General features: G+C 43.9%; 1 protein-coding gene across 8 annotated transcripts in view; it reads right to left on the reverse strand.

The window, feature by feature from the left end:
- The window catches only part of RNF157 (ring finger protein 157), an 82,264-nt gene extending 62,795 nt beyond the window's left edge, over positions 1–19,469 (reverse strand). For 4 of the 8 annotated variants that reach the window (XM_023244027.2, XM_023244024.2, XM_023244028.2 and 1 more), the window contains exon 1: positions 19,170–19,467. In XM_023244027.2, coding sequence (XP_023099795.1) covers positions 19,170–19,257 — 88 coding nt within the window. In that variant the 5' untranslated portion in view covers positions 19,258–19,467. Of the gene's footprint in view, positions 1–13,598; positions 13,823–18,909; positions 19,047–19,169 lie in introns of those variants that run through there. The other 4 variants (XM_045045373.1, XM_011289386.4, XM_045045372.1 and 1 more) reach the window with 4 other exon arrangements.
- Between the last annotated feature and the right edge of the window lie 1,511 nt (positions 19,470–20,980).

Consider the following 20,980-nt stretch of genomic DNA (forward strand, 5'->3'; position numbering starts at 1 on the left):
CTTTCTGTCTGTCTGCCCAGCTGTCTAAAGGGACAGATCAGCGCACAGTCATGTGCCGCTACCGCATCAGCAGACGGTAACGCCGAACACACTAACGGTCTCTGAAAACGATGCCTTTTGGCATATTTGTGCACAGTTTCACTTTTCAGCATGAACTACACTCTAAAATCAGAAATGGTAGGGGGGAAAGAACTGTACTCAAATACTTTGCCTGTTTGCTAACAGGAACACATATGACTAATGGATAAACTGCAAGCTTTTCATTATGAGTTAGCTAGAATTTCTTAATCAGAATTCGTATTCAAATTCTTTGTGGGCTTGAAGAAGGTATATCTTGTGGTGATCATTTTACGAGATAGATGTGTGTCATCTCATCGCTTTGTACACCTTAAACTTATACGACGTTTTATGTCAATTATATCTCAGTGAAGGGGGAAAAAGAAGACACATCATACACGGATCTCCAACATTATATTTAAAACACAGCACGAGTGGGAGGGAGAAGGGGGAAATGGTGTTTAATGGGTATAGAGTTTCTGTTTTGTAAGAAGAAAAAGTTCTAGAGATCTTAACACTACTGAATTGTACACTTGAAAGTGGTTGAGATAATAAATTTAATGCTACATGATTTTCACTACAGTAAAGAAAAAAATAATAATAAGGTTTGGTCCAGAATGGCCAACACTAATTCAAGTTCAGGATTAAAGGAAAAAAATATTAAAGAAAAAAAGGCATCCAGGCAAAAAAGTAAAACTATTTCTAAGGGAAGAAAATTACACTAGCACTGTTCCTCCAGATCAGGGCTGTCCAATAAAAATATAACACAAGCCAAAAGTGCAAGCCCCCTGCGTAATTTTTAAATTATCTAATAGCTGCATTTTTTAAAAAGCAAAATTAATTTTAATATATTTTATCTATCCCAATATTGGATATCCCAATATCCCAATAGATCCAAAATGTTTTACCAACATGCAAATCAGTATAAAAATTATTAACAAGCTATTTACATTTTTTTTTTTTTAAGTATGGAGTCTTCAAAATCTGGCACATATTTCCTACTGTTTACAGTGCATCTCATTTTGGACTGGCCAGGTTTGGGTTTTTTTAGTCTTTATTTATGCATTTTGAGAGTGAACGAACAAGCAGGGGAGGTGCAGAGAGAGGGAGAGAGAGAGAGAATTCCAAGCAGGCTCCACACCATCAGCACAGAGCTGACATGGGGTCGTGAGATCATGACCGGAGCTGAAACCAAGAGTCAGACGCTCAACCAACCGAGTCACTCAGGCGCCCTTGAACTTGCCACATTTCAAGTGTTCTACGGCTACATGAAGCCAGTGGCCACCACAGTAGAGAGCACAGCTCCAGACACTATTCCTCATCCTCTGATTTAATCTTTGTCACTATCAACACTTTCCGGCTCTACAAAAACTTCAGAGTAATTCCAAAGGAACTTGCATAGCACCGAAGGAATCCTACCCTATCAAAGACAACTTCTGAACCAAGAGCTCAAATCAGTAAATTGACTTCAACTGTCCATAAAGAAAAATACAACTATTTGTTCCTTATGTGAAGAAGAGAAAAACCTCAGTTTTTCTGAGAAAACTGGTTTTCTGGTTTTCAGAAAAACCAAAGAGAAAAACCTCAGTTACAATTCACTACCTTAAGCAATTTGCCCAATGAATTTAAGCTATTGGGTCATATTCCGAACATCACAGTGAAATTAAATATTGCTCAATTGATTCCATAATTTATATCTGATCCAATGAGACATTCTGATATATGCCACCAAACTGCTATGAACTATAACATCACACAATAAAGAACAATTAGACCCACTTCCCATTTTCCTGCAACTCTGTATGCCTTTTATAAGATATACATATATCAAATCATCACATTGTTCACGTTAATCATTATGGGTACCCTATATGTTAACAAAAACTCTAATTTAAAAAAAAAGGGGGGAGCTGGCTGGCTCAGTCCCTAGAGTATGTGACTCTCGAGTCAGGGTTGTAAATTTGAGCCCACGTTGGGGGTAGAGATTAATGAAAACTAAAATGTAAAAAAATAAAAACTGAGCCCGGGTGGCTCAGTCTGTTAAGCATCGGACTTTGGCTCGGGTCATGATCTCACAGTTTGGCAATTCGAGCCCCGCCATCAGGCTCTGTGCTGACAGCTCAGAGCCTGGAGCCTGTTTAGGATTCTCCCTTTCTCTCTGCTCCTCCCCCACTTGTGCACAATGTCTCTGTCTCTCTCTCAAAAATAAAAAATAAACATTAATAAAAAAGATTTCAAAAAATAAATAAGAACTTTTCTTTCCAAATCCATGAAATTACTGAAATGTCTGCCTACAGAAACCAGGCGTAGGAAAAAAACCCCAACTGTTCAGGCCTCTAAGTAATGGCACATTGCAAATCAAAGATTTTAAACTCAAGTCATGGAAACTTTATATTTTATAAAACAAACAAAACTCAAAGATGAGCAAGCAAAAAATTTTGATAATTTATGTGGAGTAAGTGATAAAGTAAAACGTATTTGGGATTTTAGCCCCTATCTTAGGCTAAGTGGGAGTTTTCATTGCAAGATTTATAAACAATCTTCCCTTCTTTTTGCATTTTGAATGATGTCACATAAAACAACTATTCTGCCTATAAGTGAAAAATATTAATCTTCAACTTAATGGAGGTGTATGCTTGATTATTGCAAAAAAATGGAATTATATTTAAAAATAACTTTAGGGGTGCCTGGGTGGCTCAAGGTTAAGCATCAGATTTCGACTCAGGTCACGATCTCCCAGTTCATGAGTACAAACTCCTCATCCGGCTCTCTACTGTCAGTGCAAAGCTGGCTTCAGAGCCTCTGTCCTCCTCTCTCTGCCCCTCCCCCATTCTCTCTCTCTCTCTCTCTCTCTCTCTTTCAAAAATGAATAAACACTTAAAAAAGTAAATAAAGGGGCGCCTGGGTAGCTCAGTCAGTTAAGTGTCTGACTTCGGCTCAGGTCATGATCTCAGGTTTGTGAGTTCGAGCCCCACATCTGGCTCTGTGCTGACAGCTCAAAGCCTGGAGCCTGCTTCGGATTCTGTGTCTCTCTCTGCCCCTCCCCTGCTCGCTCCCTGCCTGTCTGTCTCTCTCTCTCAAAAATAAATAAACATTAAAAATATATAAATAAATAAAATAAAAATAAAAATTAAAAAGTAAATAAAATAAATTAAAATAACTTTAAAAATAAAATAACTTTATACAAAATTTAAATATGAGAAAATTGGCTATAGGAATCCTATTAGGTTTCCATGTATTTGAAAAAGCTTCATCTACACAATATTTAACTAATATACTTTAAGCTTTTGGTCACAAAAATGAAAAAACAGTAACAAAATTTTTTCAAACATCTCTATTCGACTCAATTCTTTAAAAAAAAATTTTTTTTTAATGTTTATTTATTTTTGAGAGAGAGAGAGAGAGACAGATTGTGAGCAGGGGAGGGGCAGAGAGAGAGGGAGACAGGGAACCCGAAGCAGGCTCAGGGGTCGGAACTGTCAGCACAGAGCCTGATGCGCTGTGAGCCGTGAGATCATGACCTGAGCCGACTAATGCTGTTCACTCAATTCTAATGCCACAGCACTACTTTTGTTGTTTATGCTTTTATTCATTTAAAAATTACAAAGGGCACCTGGCTGGCTTAGTAGGTGGAACGCAGCGACTCTGGATCTTGGGGTTAGGAGTTCGAGCTCCATGTTTGGTGTGATTACTTAAAATAAAGCCTTTTTAAAAATTACACAAGTAAAACATATCCTTTGCAAAAAATAAAAAACAAAAATACACAGAAGCGTGTAATTTAAAAAGTGATAATCCAACCCGATTATCCGTTCTGTGAGATGTAACTCTGCTATTAAGAATTGGCTTGTGGCCTTCCAGATTTTCCGACACAGATGTAAACACATTCGGATTTTCTGTTTTACTTTGTCTTTTAATTTAATTGGAATATACACATATCGATCTGCAAGGTTTTTTTTTGTTTTTTGGGTTTTTTTGCCTATCGCACTCTATGCATCTTTCCATGTCTGCCCTTATAAATCAAACTCGTGGGGCACCTGGGTGGCTCAGTCGGTTAAGTGTCTGACTTCAGCTTAGGCCATGATCTTGCGGTTTGTGAGTTCGAGCCCCACATCGGGCTCTGTGCTGATGGCTCGGAGCCTGGAGCCTGCTTCAGATTCTGTGTCTCTCTCTCTCTCTCTCTGCCCCTCCCATGTTCATGCTCTGTCTCTCTGTGTCTCTCAATAATAAATACACGTTAAAAAAAATTTTTTTTAAATCAAACTCATTATTATTATGACCACATAACACCTCATAATAATAACCTCAATGTAATAACCCCATATCGAGGACTCACTCTATACCAGCACAGTACTAACAAGTACCACATAGGTTATTCCTCACAACAACCATATAAGGTAGGCGGTACAAATTTTTTTATTTTGCAGAAGAGATGGTAAATGCACAGAGAGGGTAATTTGTCCAGGATCACACAGCTAGTAAGAGGCAGTGTCAGGTCCCAAACCCAGCTATTTTTGTTACAGAGTTCCTATGTATACTCTTAACCATTGTACTAAATTCCCATTGAATGCCCAGATTTAATGAACTGGTTCCCTACTGATAAACATTCCCTACTTTCTAGTTTACATTGTTTGCATGCTTTTTTTTCCCCTCCTGGGTATTGTTGTTGTTGCTATTTGATCTGGAATTTGTCCTTATAGACTGTGTGGGATAAGGGGTTAGTCTTTTTTTTTTTTTTTCCAAACGGGAAACTTTACTAACACCATTTATTGAATATTCCATTACCCCCACTAAACTGAAAATCTATTTTTATCATGCTATATATACATACCTAGCTCCAGACTCTATTCTATTCTGAATGAGCACAATGAAGTGTTTTTGTTTGAGTACAATATAGTTTTGTTTTGTTTTTTAGTAGGCTCCATGCCCAACGTGGGGCCCAAACTCACAACCCTGAGATTCAGAGTCGCATACTCTACTGACGGAGCAGGCCAGGTGCCCGAGTGCAATATAGTTTTAACAACTGTAGCTTTCCAATATTTAGAGCGAGGCGCACATCGACAGAGCCAAGCCTTCCCCCCATTTTCAAGGTACCAAACCTGCCTCTTCCACTTTGCGACATCCCCTCAAAATCCTTCAGCGTCACAAAAGCTTCACCACCTCGGGGTGCCGGGGTGGCTCAGTGGGTTAATCATGTAACTCTTAACTTTGAGTCAGATCATGATCTCACAGTTCTTGAGTCTGAGCCCCACGTCTGGCTCTGTGCTGACAGTGCAGAGCCTACTTGGGATTCTCTCTCTCTCTCCCCCCCCTCTCTCAAAATCAATCAATAAAAAAATCCCTAAAGAAAAAAACAAAAACAAAAAACCAAAGTTTCAACACCTTCCAACTTCCCTATATTTCTATCCATACATTCTTCCGATCTCAAGAAGGTAGCGCTTTCCCCATTCCAAGGTAAGTTTTCCGCTTGAGTTCCCATTCCCAACTGCCTCTCCCTCCTGGAGACCTCATCAGCAACCTCCCTCTTTCTCAATATTGCTATTCCTCTGTCCACCATCTTTTTACTTGCCTTGCGCTGAAAGCATATTCTGGTCTCCCCAACTTAAAAAGCAAATACAAAAAGAGTTTCACCTGCCATGCCTTAAAATCCGCCCCCTGGGCCCGCATCCGTCATTCCTGCCTGCTCCCACCCACGTCCAGTAACTCCGCAGCTCTTCCAGTGGTTTCCGCCGCTCTAAATTCTTCCCTGCAACGCCAGCGGGCCAAGTCTGTTCTCACACTTCCTTCACCCTTATGAACGCTCAGAAGACTTCCACACTCATTTCTGAGGCTCCTTGTCCCTTGGCTCCCCAAACCCTCCCGGTCCTGAATCTCTTCTTACCTACCACTTGTTCCACGCTTTTGTGCAGCCCACAAACGCGGAAGTGTCTCTAAGAGCTCAGGTCTCTCCTTTCCTTTCATTCTTTCTCCCTCTCTCTTCCTCATAGAACCAAAGCAGAGGCTCTGACTTAAGGCACACGTGAATTTGCTCCTGGTGCCACCTTCTACCACTGTATGACCTAGGACAACTTATTTAACTTTTTTGAGCTGTGGTTTCTTTATTTGTAAAACGGATAGTAACACCTCTTTCAAAGGACTGTTGTCAGGCCCAGGGAGCAATCAATACACACGGGCTCCTCCTTTCCCATAACGCGACTCCCAAACATTTTCCTCTGATCCTTCTTTGGAGTTTCAGCCCAAATCTTTAACCACCTGCTGTATCTTTTCATCCGGGTAACCCCTCTTTGCTTCAAGTTCACCTTTATTGCTGGGAGGAGGGGGAATAAAGAGCATTTTATCTCAAGAGCTGTCAGCACAACTCCTCTGGGTGAAGGCATAATCTTTTTTTTTTTTTTTGGAATATACCTTAATGAGCTTCTGAGAATGAAGAGCAACACACCAAGGGTCCGTGTCCTTTTGTTACCGGTTGCAACTCAAACTGTCTTGTAACTTTTCTTCTCAGGAGAAAGGGTGAGAAGAAGAGTCAAAAAGGCAGAGAAATGACAGGATGAGAAAGGCTGGGGCTGGGGAACCTAAGAGCCAGTAAAACTCCCGTAGCTGAAGTTCAGTTTAGGGCGATGCTGCTTGCTACTCCTTTGTATTTCTGCGACGTAAACCCCAACTTCATTGCCCTCCACAGATCTTTAGCAGAATCTATACTTTGTTGGGGTTTTTTTATGTTTATTAATTTATCTTTGAGAGAGAGAGAGCGAGTGCTCGTGAGCACAAACATGCATGTGAGCAGGGGAGGGGCAGAGAGGAGAGAAAATCCCAAGCAGCAACAAGTTGCCAGCGCAGAGACTGACTCGGGAGGGATCGATCCCACACGACCCGGGAGATCATGACCTGAGCAGAGACAAAGGAAAGGGTCCGATGCTTAACCGACTGAGCCACCCAGGCGCCCCAGAATCTACGCTTTCAGGGTTTTCTGTGAATGGAATTTTTTTGGAGAAACTGAAGAATGGACCGAAGTCACATTTACTGTGGGGCAAAGACAGCAAGCTGGAGCTCAGGAGCCAACATACCACAGGACATGCAGGAATTCGCAGAAATCTTGGAAGTGGCATTAGAAGTCTACACTCTATGATTTGGGGGGGTTGGGGGGGTTCTGTCTAATTCTTCTAGATTCTAAGGAGCAGTAAAGCCCTGGATGACATTTGGAACTCACTTTAAAATTCTTTTTTTATTTTTTATTTTTGAGAGAGACAGAGAGGCAGAGAGAAAGGGAGACACAGAATCCAAAGCAGGCTCCAGGGGCTCGAACTCGTATCATGATGTGAGCTGAAGTTGGACATCTAACCGACTGAGCCACCCAGGCGGCCTGTTTGGGACTCACTTGAAAAGCAGTTTCTTCCCCAGATTCTCAATTTCTGTCAATGTGCTCACTTCTCTGGTCACCCAGCCTAAAAATGTCATAGTTATCAAAACCACAAAAACACTGAACGTGTGCTTTGTGCCAAGCATCCTTGTCAAGACCTCAGCCCTTTCCAAGTTCGGTTACAGTGGATTATCAGGTTATACTTCCCTAGCAAATCTCCATGCTTCTAGGTCTTTTTCTCCCTACAACCTATACCTCTAAGAGATAAATCTTCCTAAGAACACCACCTGGTTCCTCTCTCTTTTGGCTCCTACCCACCTCCCAAATTTTATTTCACGCTATCTTTCTACTAGAATTCCCTGCCTCAACCAACTAATCTATTCGCTATTCTCTAAATCCATCAAGAATACTAGCAAGTACACCTGAAACTAATACAACACTAGATGTTAACTGACATTAAAATAAAAACTTATAAAGGCCAAAACAAAACAAAAACAAAAAACAAAAACAAAGCACACCAGCAAACTTCCAGGCCATTACTAATACTATTCTCCCTCTTGGGCTATTTGAGCGTTCTACCCTGCCTTCGATGTGTTCGGAACCATTGCTTTCTAGAACTCTACCCTTACTGATCAAGCTCTTTTCTGTATTTTACTCACTTGGCAGAAACCGGTGTAGTTACTTTTAACAGCTTTACTGAGGTATATACATCACATAAAATTCACCCATCATGGGGCACCTGGGTGGCTCAGTCGGTTAAGCGTCCGACTTCGGCTCAGGTCATGATCTCATGGTTCGTGGGTTCGAGCCCCGGGTCGGGCTCTGTGCTGACGGCTCGGAGCCTGGAGCCTCCTTCGGATTCTGTGTCTCCTTCTCTCTCTGCCCCTCCCCAACTTGTGCCCTGTCTCTATCAAAAATAAATAAATGTAAAAAATAATTTTTTTTTAATTCACCCATCGTACATTTTAATGACTTTGGTAACCATCACCACCATCCACTTGAAAACATTTCCACCACCCCCAAAATGTTCCCTCGTGCCCGTTTACAACGAATCCCCACTCCCTTCCCCAGGCTTAGGCAAACACTGCTGTTTTCTAGCTCTATAAATTTGCCTTTCTAGCCATTTCGTATAAATGGACTCACACAATATACAGTCTTAAATCTGGTTTCTAGCACTTAGCACAATGTTTTCGAGGTTAATCCATGTAGTGCAGCATATATCACTAGTTCATTCCTTTAAATTGCTGAATAGCATTTCATTGTATGAATTTACCTCATTTTATTAATCCATTCACCAGCTGATGAACATCTGGATTACTTCCCATTTCTTGCCTATTCATAGATACAATGCTGCTATGGACATGCACATACATGTCTGTGTGTGAATCTTCTGGACACAGTCGTTGAGAGCGGAATTCTAGATCATAAGGTAACTTTATGTTTAATTTTTTAAGACACTCCCAAACTCTTCCAAAGTGGCTACCATTTTACATTCCTTTCAGAGACGTACTAGGATTCCATTTCTATGCATTCCCACTAGCACTTGAGATCTTTTTCTTTTTTTTGACATCGTCTTTCTTATTGTAGCTCTCCTAGTGGTTGTGAACTGCTATCTTTTTGTGGTGTTTTTTTTTTAATTTTTGTTTATTTATATATTTTTGAGAAAGAGACAGAGAAAATGAGTGGAGGAGGGGCAGAGAGAGAGGGAAAGAGAGAATCCCACGCAGGCTCCGCACTGTCAGCACGGAGCCCAATGTGAGGCTTGAACTCACAAACCTTGAGATCATGACTTGAGCGGAAAGCAAGAGTCAGAGGCTTAATCAGTTGAGCCACCCACGTGCCGCTCATTGTGGTTTTGACTGTATTTTCCTAACAACTACTGGTAGTGAGCATCGTTCTATGGGTTTATTAGCCATGCCTATATCTTCTTTGGGGACATACCTATTCAACTCGTCTGTCCATTTTTAAATTGGGTTGTCTTAACACTGTTGTTAGGGACGCCTGGGTGGCTCGGTTGGTTGAGTGTATGACTCCAGCTCAGGTCATGATCTCACCGTTTGTGAGTTGGAGACCCGCATCAGTCTCTGTGCTGACGGCTTGGAGCCTGGAGCCTGCTTCAGGTTCTGTGTCTCCCTCTCTCCATCCCTCCCTCACCCACGCTCTGTCTCTGTCTCTCTCAAAAATAAATAAACATTATAAATAAATAAATAAATAAATAAATACTGAGTTGTTAAAGTTCTTGGTATATTCTAGATGCAAATCCTTTATCCATGTGTTTTGCAAATATTTTCATTCAGAAGATGGTTTGTCTTTTCATCTATCTTAATGTTTTCTGAAATAGAAACATGTTTAATTTTGGAGAAATCCAATTTATCAGTTTTTTCTCTTCTGGATAGTGTTTTTGGTGCTGTATCAAAGAACTCTTTCCCTAATCTGAGTCAAATAAATAATTTCTCCTGTATCTAGATCTTCTTTTAGGGGTTTTAGAGCTTTAGTTCTTACATTTAGGTCCATTTTTTTAAACAGCTTTATTGACATAAAATTCATACACCTTACAATTCACCTATTTAAAGTACACTGTCCAGTGGCTTTTTAGTATATTCACAGTTATGCAACTATTCACCATGATCGTATTAGTGGACATTTTCATGATCCCAAAAAGAAACCCATTAGCAGTCACTCCCCATTTTCCCCTCCCCCCGTCACTGACACTCACTAATCTACTTTCTGTCTCAATGGATTTGTCTTTTGCAGACATTACGAATAAATGGGATTATTCGATGTATACCATTTTGCATCTGGCTTTTCACTTAACATGAATGTTTTCAAGGTTCATCATGGTGTAGCAAATACCCTGTTATTGCCAAATAAAGTCCCATTGTGTGGACTTGTCACATGTTATCAGTTGTTCCATCTGCCAGTTGACGGACATTTGGGTTATTTCCACCTTTTAGCTATTACGAAAAATGCTGTCACGAACATTCATGTACATATTTTGGTGTGGATTTTCCCCATTTTTCTTGGGCATATATATACCTACGAATGGAATTGCTGAGTTATTTAAGGAACTGTCAAACCGTTTTCCAAAGCAACTGTGCTCTTTTACATTTCTACCAGGAGGGTACCAGAATTTTAATTTCTCTACATCCTCACCAACACTTATTATTTCTTATATTGATTGTAGCCACCCTAATGGTTGTGAAGTGGTATCTAACTGTAGCTTTGACTTGCATTTCCCTAATGGCTAATGATGCTGTTTTCATGTGCTTATTTTCCATTTATGTATCTTTTTTTGGAGGAATGTCTATCAAGACCTTTGTTCCTTTTTTAAGGTTTGTCTTTTTCTTTTTTTCTTAATTTTTTTTAATGTTTTATTTATATTTTTGAGAGAGAGACAGAGCATGAGCAGGGGAGGGGCAGGGGAGAGGGAGACAGAATCCACAAAGCAGGCTCCAGGCTCTGAGCTGTCAGCACAGAGCCTGACATGGGGCTTGAACTCACAAACCGCGAGATCATGACCTGAGCCAAAGTCAGAATGCTTAACCAACTGAGCCACCCAGGCGCCCCAGGTTCTTTTTCTTATTGAATTGTACAAGTTCTTTATATATTCTTGATATAAATCCCTTAACATATATATGAATTGCAAATATTTTCTCCCATTCTGTGACTTGTGTCTTCATTCTATGATTCATTCTGAGTTAATTTTTGGTGATGCAAGAAAGAGTTTAAGTTTATTGTTACTATTATTTTTTGCTTGTCATTATCCAAATGTCCCAGCACCATTTGTTGAAAAAAACTATTATTTTCCTGTTGATAGGTCTTGGTACTTTTGTCAAAATCAACTGACCATGAACATAAGGTTTTATTTCTGCCTTAAAATTCTGTTCCATTGATCTATTATGACTTTTGTTCTGCCAATACCACACTGTGGTTTTATAGTAATTTTTTAAATTGGGTAGTGCAAGTCCTTTAACTTTGTTAGTCTCTTTCTCTCTCTCTCTCTCTCTCTCTCTCTCTCTCTCTCTCTCCCTCCCTCCCTCCCTCCCTCCCTCCCTCCCTTCCTGTCTTCCTTCCTTTTTTAAAGATTTTTCAGGGCACCTGGGTGGCTCAGTTGGTTGAGCATCCAACTCTTGATTTTGGCTCAGGTCATGATCCCAGAGTCATGGGATCGAGCCCTGCATCAGGCTCTGGGCTGAGTGTGGAGTCTACTTAAGACTCTATGTCTCCCTCTGTCTCTGCCCCTACTCCACTCGTGCTCGGCCTCCCTCTATCTCTCAAAAAGAAATGTTAAACAAAAAAAATTAAAAAGAGAAAAAGAATCAGTTGGTCAATTTCTTTAGAAAAAGTTTGTTGGGATTTTGACTAAATTTTTAGATCAATTTGGAGAATACTGGCACCTTGACAGTACTGAGTTTTCCAACATGAAGTGTTTAATTACTTAGATCTTTTAAAACTTCTTTAGTTAAAGCATCAATCTCGGTAACATTGTAGAATTTTCAGTGTACAACTTTTATGCTTTTTTTTAAAGTTTATTTATTTATTTTGAGCCACAGTGTGTGCAAAAGCGTGCAAGAGTGAGCAGGGGAGGGGCAGAGAGGGAGAGAGAATTCCAAGCAAGCTCTGCGCTGCCAGCACAGAGCCTGAACCAGGGCTCAAACTCACGAAACCCTGAGATTATAACCTGAACCAAAACCAAGAGTCAGACACTTAACCGAATGAGCCACCCAGGAACTCGAGGATGAATTGCTTTCTTTCTTTAAAAAAAAAAAAAAAAAAAATTTTTTTTAATGTTTATTTATTTTTGAGAGAGAGACAGAGTGCAAGATGGGCAGAGGCAGAGAGAGAGGCACAGAATCTAAAGCAGGCTCCAGGCTCTAAGCTGTCAGCACAGAGCCTGATGCTGGGCTCAAACCCACGAACCACAAGATCGTGACCTGAGCCAAAATCCGACACTCAACCAACTGAGCCAGCCAGGTGCCCCAGCTTTCTTAATTTCATTTTCAGATTATTCCTTGTGTGTAAAAATGCAATTGATTTTTATATATTGATCTTGTATGTGCAATCTCCCTAACTCATTTATTGATTGTAGTAGTTTTGTGTGTGTGTGTGGATTCCTTGGTACTTTCTCATACAGGATCATGTCACCTGTGAACAGAGTTTTACTTCTTCCTTTACATTCTGGGTGCCTTAAAAAAAATTTTTTTTTAATATGTACCTGTGTTTATTTTGCCGTACTAGTCCGAATCTCCAATCAACCCTAAATGACAAAAGCAGACATCCTTGCCTTGTTCCTGATCTTAGCAGGAAAGCATTCTGTATTTCATCATTAAGTATGATATGAGCTGCGGGCTTTTCAGAGATGCCCTTTATCAAATTGAGGAAGTTCCCTTCTATTCCCAGTTGGCTGAGTGTTCCTCATCTTGAAAAGGTTGGATTTGTCGCGTTTTATCTCCATTTATTGAAATAATCATGTAGTTTTTATTTTTTATTCTACTAATGTGATATATTAACATTAACTGATTTTCAGATATTAAACTAACCCTGCATTCCTGGGATATACCTCAGTTGGTGACGGTAGTCTGTATTCTTACTTACCTCTGTATGCCTGCATTCCACCTCTGACACTAGATTATAAGCACTGAAATTCTGGAAGGAGCATAATTTTTAAATAATGATTTCTAAAGGTTATAACTTTTAGATTTTTTTTTTAGTAGGTTGTGGGGCACCTGGGTGGCTCAGTCAGTTAAGCCTCCAACTCTCAGTTTCCAGAGGCTTGGTTTCGGGTCAGGTCATGATCTTGCAGTCTGTAAGTTCGAGCCACATCTGCACTGTCAGCACAGAGCCTGCTTGGGATTCTCTCTCTCTTCTTCTCTCTGACCCTTCCCTGCTCATGCTCACTCTCGCTCTCTCTCTCAAAATAAATAAATAAACTTAAAGAAAAAAAATTTTTTAAAGAGGTTTTCACAGCACAAGTACTCTTTCATCAACTAAAACCTCGAGCTTAGCACCTACTTCACAAGAATAATTAGTTAAAATAGGAAGCCACTATAGTTGTAAATTTTATGTGTCTTGGCTGGGCTATCATGCCCAGCTGTTTATCCAAACGTTAATCTAGATGTTGCTGTGATGGTATTTTGTAGATGTAATTAACATTTACAATTAGTTGACTTTAAAGAAAAGAAATTACCTTGATAATGCAGATGGGCCTCATCCAATCAGTGGAGGACTGTAAGAGCAAAAACCGAGGTTCCCCAGAGAAGAAGGAATTCTGTCTTAAGACTGAAAGAGAAATCCTGCCGGAGTTTCCAGTCTGCTAGCTTGCTCTACAGATTTCAGACTCATGACTACATCAATTCCTGTCTGTTTCCAGCTCGCTGGCGGGCCTTATAAATTTTAGACTTGCCAGCTCCCACAATCACAGAAGACAATTCCTTAAAATAAAAAGTAAACATAAAAAAATAAATCTTTTTATTTTAAGGAACATACATATATTTTTTAAATATACATATATCTCCTATTGGTTCCGTTTCTTTGGAGAATCCTGACTGATACTGCCACCAAATAGCTTGTGTTGTTAATACTCCCTTCTGTGACCCATATCATGAATTACAAAGTTGATTTGAGAGCTATCCTGCTGCTTGCCAAAGGAATCCAAATCACTGAGCACAAGGATCAGAATCTATATACTGGTGCACAGTACAATGCATGATACATAGCAGGTGCTCAGTAAAGGTACATAAATGGTAATAAACAGAAAGAGAAAACATGCTAAAGAACAAAAGGATACAACCACCATCATATAAGGAAATCAAAGGCCCTAAATCTTTGAACAAAATCAAGAAGTAAAAGAAATCGGTCTGCTTTTAATGCAGTATAAATAAAACAAAAACACTGGAGGTTTCAGGGGCACCTGGGTGGCTCAACTGAGGGTCTGTCTGACTCTTGATTTCTGCTCAGGTCATGATCCTACAGTTGGGGGATTCTCTCCATCTTTCCCTCTGCCCCTCTCTCATCCTCTTTCTCTCTATCTCTCAAATAAAAAATAGAAAATTGAAAAAATTAACAATAAATACTGGAGGTTTCAAGAGGAAAATCACTACATTTTAAGTGTTTGAAAAATAATGCTGGCATTTGAACTCTTGACCTTGATGACCATCATTAAATGGAGGAACGTTTAGGTTTTTTATGGTATTCAGTGTATTTACTACGAATTTCAGATTACTTTCTTTTTTTAATGTTTATTGCGGGGGAGGGGCAAAGAGAGAGAGAGCCTATCAGAAGTGGCCTCTATGCTGACAGAGTTCATGACCTGAGCTGAAGTCAGTTGCTTAACCGACTGAGCCACCAGGCACCCCAAGGAACTTACTTAATTTTAAAGTTATCAAACTGTCCCAGAACTGAACAATTCTTTATTTTGTAGTGAGTTACAGATTTTAAACTCCTTGGCTTCGAAACTAATATTAAATTGATGTTCCTAAAAACTAAGAGAAATTGTTATAACTATTTCACAGACAAGAGACGTTATCCATGCTTAAAAAACTGCTCTTGGGGCACCTGCATGGCTCAGTCGGTTGAGCATCTGACTTGATTTTGGCTGAGGTCGGGATCACAGGGTTGTGGGACTGAGCGTTGCTTCTGGTTCCACACTCAGTGTGGAGCCTGCTTGGGATTTTCTCTCTCTCTCTCTCTCTCTGCCTCTCCCCTGCCCACACTTGCATGCTCTCTCTCTAGCTCAAAATAAATAAACATTTTAAAAATAAATAAAATCTTTGGGGTGTCTGGGTGGCTTGGTTGGTTAAGCATCTGACTTTGGCTCAGGTCATGATTTCACGGTTTATGGGTTCAAGCCCCGCATCCAGCCCTGCGCTGACACCAAGCAGTCTGGAGCCTGCTTCAGATTCTGTGTCTTCCTCTCTCTCTCTGCTCCTCCCCCTCTTGTGCTCTTTCTTTCCAAAATAAATAAACATTAAAAATGTATACAAAATAAATAATAAATAAAATCTCTACAAAAAAAGGTTTTAAAAAAAAGGTGCAGAACAGCCTAAATAGCATGTTATGCTTGTATTCGCACAAGAAACTGGAAGAATTCCAAAGAAACCAAAAGTGGTTACACAGGGATGGGAGGAGGTGTATGGGGAGAAACTGGGTGATGAACAGAGCAGTGAGAACAAGACTTTCACTTTATGGCTTTTCATTCTTTTAAACTTTGGATCATGAAACTTAGATTACTTATTCAAAAAATAAATAATTATAAAACAATTTAGGCTATCTCTCTCTAAAAAAAGAAACCTAATTTTTTAAAGAAACTTCAGTTTCAACATGAAATCAGCTGTTTTCAGTAATTTCTAAAAAAAATTTTTAGGGGCGCCTGGGTGCCTCAGTTGGTTAAGCAACCGACTTCAGCTCAGTCTCAGTCATGATCTCGCAATTTGTGAATTCCAGCCCCGCGTCGGGCTCTGTACTGACAGCTCAGAGCCTGGAGCCTACTTCAGATTCTGTGTTTCCCCCTCTCTCTACCCTTCCCCTGCTCACGCTCTGTGTCTCTCTGTCTCTCAATAATAAACGCTAAAAAAAATTTTTTTAATTATTTTAATATTTACTTTTGAGACAGAGAGCGAGAGACACAGAACACAAGGGGTGGGGGCAGAGAGAGGGAGACACAGAATCCAAAGCAGCTCCAGGCTCTGAGCTGTCAGCACAGAGCCCAACAGGGGGCTAGAACCCACAATCATGACCTGCGCTGAAGTCGGATGCTTAACCGACTGAGCCGCCCAAGCGCCCCTGTTCTCAGTAATTTCTAAATGTTTCCATTTCAATGAGCATACAAAACTAAGGGGTTCCTCTAAAGACACAAACAAAAGAAAGCAATTTCTGCCAGGCACTGTAACTATCATCACAGGGCCAGATGACAGAGTTGCTTTCTGAAACTCTTCCACGGGCAGCAGAGTCTGAGACTTTCCAGGGAGTCAGGGCACGGTCTCAGTTTAGCTGGTCACCTGGAGAAAGCTGACTCTGTTACCTGCTTTGTCCTACTATCAGTACTGAAGATAAGAAGGCTTAAAATCAACCCAGTCTGATTCCTCAACAAGGACAGGCCTTTGAGTTCTGTTTCAGTCCTGATGCAGAGCAGCCTCCTTTCCACAAGTCAATTCCTTTGCAAAAGGCAGAGGCTGATGGCTTAGAAAGAAGTGCCCTAACTTGATGGGTGCCCTGGCCAGACTAATTTACGTCTCTGGACTTCCACTTTCTTACCACCGACATGAGTGGGTCTTGGGCCAAATTCTCTCAAAGGTCCCTTTCAGGTCTACAATACTATCATCCCCATAAAAAGCCAAGTCGGTTTAAAGATCAGATGAAGGAAGGGGCACCCGGGTGGCTCAGTGGGTTAAGCGGCCGACTTCGGCTCAGGTCATGATCTCGAGGTCAGTGAGTTCGGGCCCCGAGTCGGGCTCTGTGCTGACAGCTCAGAGCCTGGAGCCTGTTTCGGATTCTGTGTCTCCCTCTCTCTGACCCTCCCCCTTTCATGCTCTGTCTCTCTCTGTCTCAAGAATAAATAAACGTTAAAAAATAAAAAAAAAATAAAATAAAGATCAGATGAAGGGTGGGAAATGTCTCCAGACTAGAGCATATATGCAAGTTCATGGAAATTCTCAAGTACACAAAGATGTGCTGGCTGGGACATGAATGTTCTGGTTCTTATCTTCTGTGTTTTATCTTCAACACAAATAATTTGGCCCTTTTGCTGTAAAGATTTCTCACATATAGAACTTCCAATTAGAAATGAGCTACGACTACTTAGCACTTTTAAAAGACTGGTGGAGTGGAGAGGATTACGTCAGACTGTCAGCACAAAGTGTGTTGCATAAGGAAAGTTTTAGTTTGGGGATACCTAGGTGGCTCAACTGGCTGAGGGCCTGACTTCGGCTCAGGCCATGATCTCCCAGTTCATGAGATCGAGTCCCGAGACGGGCTCTTCACTGACAATGTGGAGCCTGCTTGGGATTCTCTCTCTGCTCCTCCCCCAGCCTCTCTCTCTAAATAAATAAGTAGACATGGGGCGCTTGGGTGGCTCAGTCGGTTGAGCGTCCGACTTCAGCTCAGGTCATGATCTCACGGTTCGTGAGTTCGAGCCCCGCGTCAGGCTCTGGGCTGATGGCTCAGAGCCTGGAGCCTGCTTCCGATTCTGTGTCTCCCTCTCTCCCTGCCCCTCCCCCATTCATGCTCTGTCTCTCTCTGTCTCAAAAATAAATAAACATTAAAAAAATTTAATAAATAAGTAGACTTAATAAACAAATCTTTTTAAAAAGTTTTAGTTTGGTCCATTTTCCTTTTATGATCGTCACCCAAGGCTCATACTTGTATTAATATCCTTTGGGGAACCGCCTTCTAGAGATTTACCCATGCTAATTCCCACACGTGAAGGGAGGGTGAATCCTCTTCTGAGACTGCAAACTCTACTGAAAACTCCAAGCTCAGCAAAACATGTTCCATACTCTGATCAATAAAAGCTAAGTGATTTCGGGGGGGAAAAAATCCCCCACAAATACTTGTGCATATTTCTGTCCATTAAAAAGCAAAGTGCACGCTTCTATGGGCATTTTTTCATACAGTCCTAATTAGCTAGGGTTTCATTAAAACACTAGAGATCCCGCAGCTTTATCTTAGACTGTTCTAAAACGGCTCTTAATCATATTCAGCAAGGATTCATTCTTTGGCACAGCAGCAGCAAGACACAGCGCTGGCAGACAGTCTGCAGGGCGCAGGTTCATTGTCTGGTCCCTGCTTCCACCTGGCACACACTGGACACACTGCTGAGAAACCAGCTCATCTCATTAGCATGTCTTTACCCTGAGGCTCCCATCCTGACACCTCTCCAAGATCGCCCAAATCCTCATTAGGTCCCAGGCCAAAGAGAAGATGGTAGCCATCCGTCCCCCAGAAGTCTTGGGAAAAAGCAATGAAAAATCGCGAGCAAAGAGGTCATGCGGCAAGCAGTTCAGAACTGGCCGGTGCTCCATCCACTTGGGACCCTCTCCCCCTCCCTGGCAAAACCCTCGTCCACCTCCAACGCTTAGGCCACAACCCAGGGGCTGCAGACATCGCTCTTTTCAATGATTCTGACCACACACATAGTAACTTCTAGACATTCTAAATGCCTGTGCCCTGTCCCCTAGCTCTCCCCGTTCCAGAAGCCAGGCCTGCCGCTACGCTGGCAAAGGGACAACCCGGGTGACTCTGATACTCAGATGCCCAAACGTTTCTGTGAAACACTTCTTTCTGCTTCTGACAGCTTCCTGAAAAGCGCCAGCCCGCAAACGCATTCTGGGCCTCCATCCTCCCGCAGGCAATGGAAGCTTTCCGCCCCCCCCACCCCCCCGCCACTCCACCCCTCCGCGAGAAACCTACTTCAAACCTGGCGTCCGCGCCTCCCTCTCCAGAGGCCTGGATGCGCGGCCCCCGGCCCTCGGCCCCCGTTTCGGACGCCAGGCCCGCCTCACCTAGCCCTCAGCAGCCCCCGGCGGAAAGGGCGCACCGGGCGCCAAGAAGGGCCCCGCGGGCACCCCGCCCCTCCGGAGCCGCAGTCCCCGCCGCTCGCGTCTCTGTCACCGGGCAGACGGCCTGCAGGCCGCTCGCGTCCTCGGGCGGCGGGCCGGCCGGCCACCGCGGCTACCCCGCCAACGGCCCCGCCGCACCGGCCCGCAGACCTCCCCACCCCCCGGCCCCGGGGCGCGCCCAGCCCGCGCCCGCCGGCCCTCACCGGACTTGGGCGGGTAGCGGTACACGGAATTGGACGGGATGTCCACCTCCTCCACGCCCGCGTGCTGCCGGCTCGTCAGGGCCCCCATGGCGCTGCGCCCGCGCCGCCCTCTCGCCTCACCGCGGCCGCTCGCCCCGCGCGCGGTGCGGGGGTCGGCTGTCCGCCGCAGCCGGCTCCGCCTCGGCGCTGCGGCTCTGGCGGCGGGGAGCCCCCGGCGCGCCGCGCACCATCCTCCGCCGGGCCCCGCGGCGGCGCCTCTGCCGAGGGGGGTCTGCGCGCTGGGCCGGGGGCGCAGCCGCCGCCGCCGCCGCCGCCGCCGCCGCCGCCGCCGCCGCCGCCGCCGCCGCCGCCGCCGCCGCCGCCGCCGCCGCCGCCGCCGCCGCCGCCGCCGCCTCGGGCCGCGTGATGTCAGCGGCAGCTGGAGCAGGGGGCCCGAGGCGGCCGCGGCCAATGGCGGGGCGGGGCGGGACGGGGCGGGGCGGGGCGGCGGCGGCGCGCCAGCCAATGGGCGGGGGGATGCGGCGCGAGCGGCTGCCATCCGGGCGCGGGGAGACGGCCGGGGGCTCGCGGCCGCGGGCTGGGGCTGTGGGCTGCGGATCCGGCTCCTCCGACCGCCCGGCCCGGAGCCTGCTCGCCGTCGACCCAGACACCTGAAGGCGGCGCGAGGCCGCCGGGCGGTGGAAAGGCTGCTCCAGCCCCGCCCCCGGCACGAGCGAGCCGGCGGCCAGAACCCCGCAGAGGGGCGTCCCCAGCCGCAGCGGTCCGAGCGCGCTCCAAGCAGAGGACTGCGTGGCATCGGCGTCTCTCTCGCCGCCCCCCACGCTCACCGCGCCTCTTCTCTAAAGTGCCCTGCTAATCCCATCTCCCAGGGGCCGGGGAGATTACTCAAGGCTGGAGACCCGCTATCCCTGGGTCGCCAGGGGTATCGCCATCCCTCTCACGTAGCTCCTTTCGGAGCGCCCAACTCTATACATGCTCCCTGTGGGTCCCTGGGGCGGCTCCTGCAGCTTCGAAGTTCGGAGAGCATCAACCCACGTTAAGATCAAGACATCCAAGCTCTGATTGCACCTTTTGGGGGCTCTTGAGGACTGCGTATGCGAAGAGTCAACGCAAGGGAAGGCGAATGGGGCCAGGCAGAGCAAGGGGCCTCTCTTGATGATAACACTTAAGACAGTGAGAAGCTGGGCAGAAGGCGTCATTCTAAAAAACTTAATTATAGACATTTGTATTTTAAACCTTTTATTTTATTTGTGGGTCGGGTGTTTTGTTTTGTTATGTTTTTCGGAAAAGGTGGGCTGATCAGCAGAAATTTCAACTGCCAAAATATGACTTCAACAACTTTTCACAATGTTTAAAGTACCGTGTGGAGTGTCCAGTTCCCTTGATTAGGTTTGCAAAGGCTTTTTATAGTCTTTCCTGGTTATGTTTTGCGTTGTTCATTGCCCTCTTTTGGCGCTAAAGGCACCTAAGACAAGTTGCCTTGGTTTTCTCCAAGGTCCCCAGGATGGCAGGAACATGTCTCTGTTATTTATGTTGACTGATGCTATGAGGAGGGCTGGAGCTGCAGGGCAAGTCCCTGGCCCAGACATGTTGGTGGGCAGCCTTCTCCCAAGCTCCAAGGCTCCCTGGCAGAGTCCAGAGCCTTCTCTCCAGCCCCTGGCCCCACCCACTAGTAGGCTTGCGGACATATCTCTGGGAGGGAACTGGTGTCCTCCATACTCCATTCCCCACATGCAGGTCCTACCTTATAGTAATAATAAGGTAAAATACGAGTCATGAAGAATCTACAACAACCTCAAAATAGAAGGCCT

Source organism: Felis catus, chromosome E1 (assembly GCF_018350175.1).
Source record: "Felis catus isolate Fca126 chromosome E1, F.catus_Fca126_mat1.0, whole genome shotgun sequence".
Classification (NCBI taxonomy): Eukaryota; Metazoa; Chordata; class Mammalia; order Carnivora; family Felidae; genus Felis; species Felis catus.